The sequence below is a fragment of the Apis dorsata genome, unplaced genomic scaffold (assembly GCF_000469605.1).
Source record: "Apis dorsata unplaced genomic scaffold, Apis dorsata 1.3 scaffold_1058, whole genome shotgun sequence".
Taxonomy (NCBI): domain Eukaryota; kingdom Metazoa; phylum Arthropoda; class Insecta; order Hymenoptera; family Apidae; genus Apis; species Apis dorsata.
In genome coordinates, this window is record NW_006264156.1 from 151,507 (window position 1) to 153,532 (window position 2,026).

General features: G+C 17.5%; 1 protein-coding gene across 2 annotated transcripts in view; it reads right to left on the reverse strand.

The window, feature by feature from the left end:
* Window positions 1–2,026, reverse strand: part of LOC102676986 (zinc finger protein 354C-like) — an 11,340-nt gene that overhangs the window by 6,112 nt on the left and 3,202 nt on the right. For both annotated transcript variants that reach the window (XM_006624457.2, XM_031514569.1), the window contains exon 2: window positions 826–969. In XM_006624457.2, the coding sequence (XP_006624520.2) occupies window positions 826–969 (144 nt within the window). The remainder of the gene's footprint in view (window positions 1–825; window positions 970–2,026) is intronic.

The following is a 2,026-nucleotide window of genomic DNA, read 5'->3' on the forward strand; positions in this document are numbered from 1 at the left end:
AAATAAAGTGCCATGTAATATATATAATTAAAATAATTGAAAACAAAAATCTTTTTTTTTTTGAAAGTGAAAAGTTTCAAAAATTGTAAAAATATATCTATTATTTTACTCTTACATTAAATGAAATTATATATATTTTTTTTTATTAATCGATATAAATATAAATCCAATGTCTCTGATATTAATTTAAGTATGAAAAACTTGGAATTCATTTTACTAAACAATCAAAATGAATAATAGATTTTATATTTTTTGTTTTATAAATTTTTTTTTTTAAAATAGAAATATAATTACATATATTTGTTTATTTTTATGACATCACTTTAATTATAATTATTTATATATAAGATAAATACTTAGATAGCTATTATAAGTAATATTTCAATATTAATTCATATTTCGTTTTAAATATATTATAGTAAATATCATTTAAATAATAAATAACAATAAATTTTTAATAAAATAATAATATCATTTAATTTGTCGATTATAAATATAAAATATTGTTGGTTTAAAATATAAAATATAACTATGTTAACATTTTAAATATGTACCATAAACATCTTATTTAAAGTTGTGATCACTTGTGACTTCTCAATATCAATTGAGAGTTATAAATAATTTTAATTTTGATTCCTTAAATACATACGCAAGCACACATACATGTATAAAATAAATATATGTGTATATTTATTATAAATAATATAATATATAAGATATTATAATAATATAATATATAATATAATATATATATAATATATAATATACATAATATAATATTATAATAATATAAATAATATAATATATATATAAAATTAAACGAACCTTGTCAAATGTCAGATAAGCCATAGGATCGAGCAATTTTGTCGGTAAATTATTGTTAGCTAAATGATGTGAACTATTTGTACTTCCAGTATCGCTTTCCTCTCCAGCATCTTCATTGTCGTTATTTTCTTTCGGCACGGAAGTCTGCATAACAAAAAAAATTCATCACGTGATTATTATTTCTGAATGAAATCACAACCGAGTTTTGGATGAAAACTTTGTTTTTTTGATGAAAAGTTTTTTAATTTTATAAAAAATTTTAGATTTGATTATTTATTATATAATATAAAATGAATAAATATTTATTTTATGTACAAGATATCATTAATCAGATATAAACCGCAAGGAGATGAATCTATATGAAAAAATAAGTCGAAAAAAAAGTTTTTGCCTTTAAAATTTCATTTCTGAATAAATTAGTGTTCAAGGCTTATTGAATTCATGTACACTTGGCTATACTAGATTAATTTTTATTGCGTTTGTATATATAAACTTTATTAATATCATGGTTTGTTATTATTTATATATCAAACTTCCAGTCATTTTGTCGATATGTCGACATATAGCAACAGAATATATTGATATAATATGTCAGCAACGCATCTATAGCCACTGATAAATCATGATTTATCCAGATAGAAGAGCTGATTCAAAGAGTTAAGCGAAAGAATACACTGGAAAAACAAAAACATTAAAATGAAATGTAAATTGATATAATAATCATTTTCCATTACTTAGAAAAAATGTAAAGAATCAAATATTATATTAAAGATGTAGATATTAATGTTGAACTTTAATTTGTTTTTCGATAATTTTTTAAAAAATTTAAATTATTGTAATAACTAACAATTTAGCTTTAATCTTCATACATTTTTTTATTACATTTATTTAAAAAATAATATATCAAATAACATACAAATTTTTTTCATAACGAATTATTATTTTGAAAACTACACATTTTCTTTAAAAAATTTTAATATAATATAATATAAAAATTTTTTTTGAATAAAAAAAATTTGATTTTCATGAATATAAATATTAAAATAATATTTAATAGATCTAATATTATATATACTAATTATTATTCTTATATATAATATGAAATCTAATCATTATATATATAATTCGTATATTATTATTTATATAATAGATTATTATATTATTATGTATAAAAAATTATTTAAAAAAGTTATAGATTACA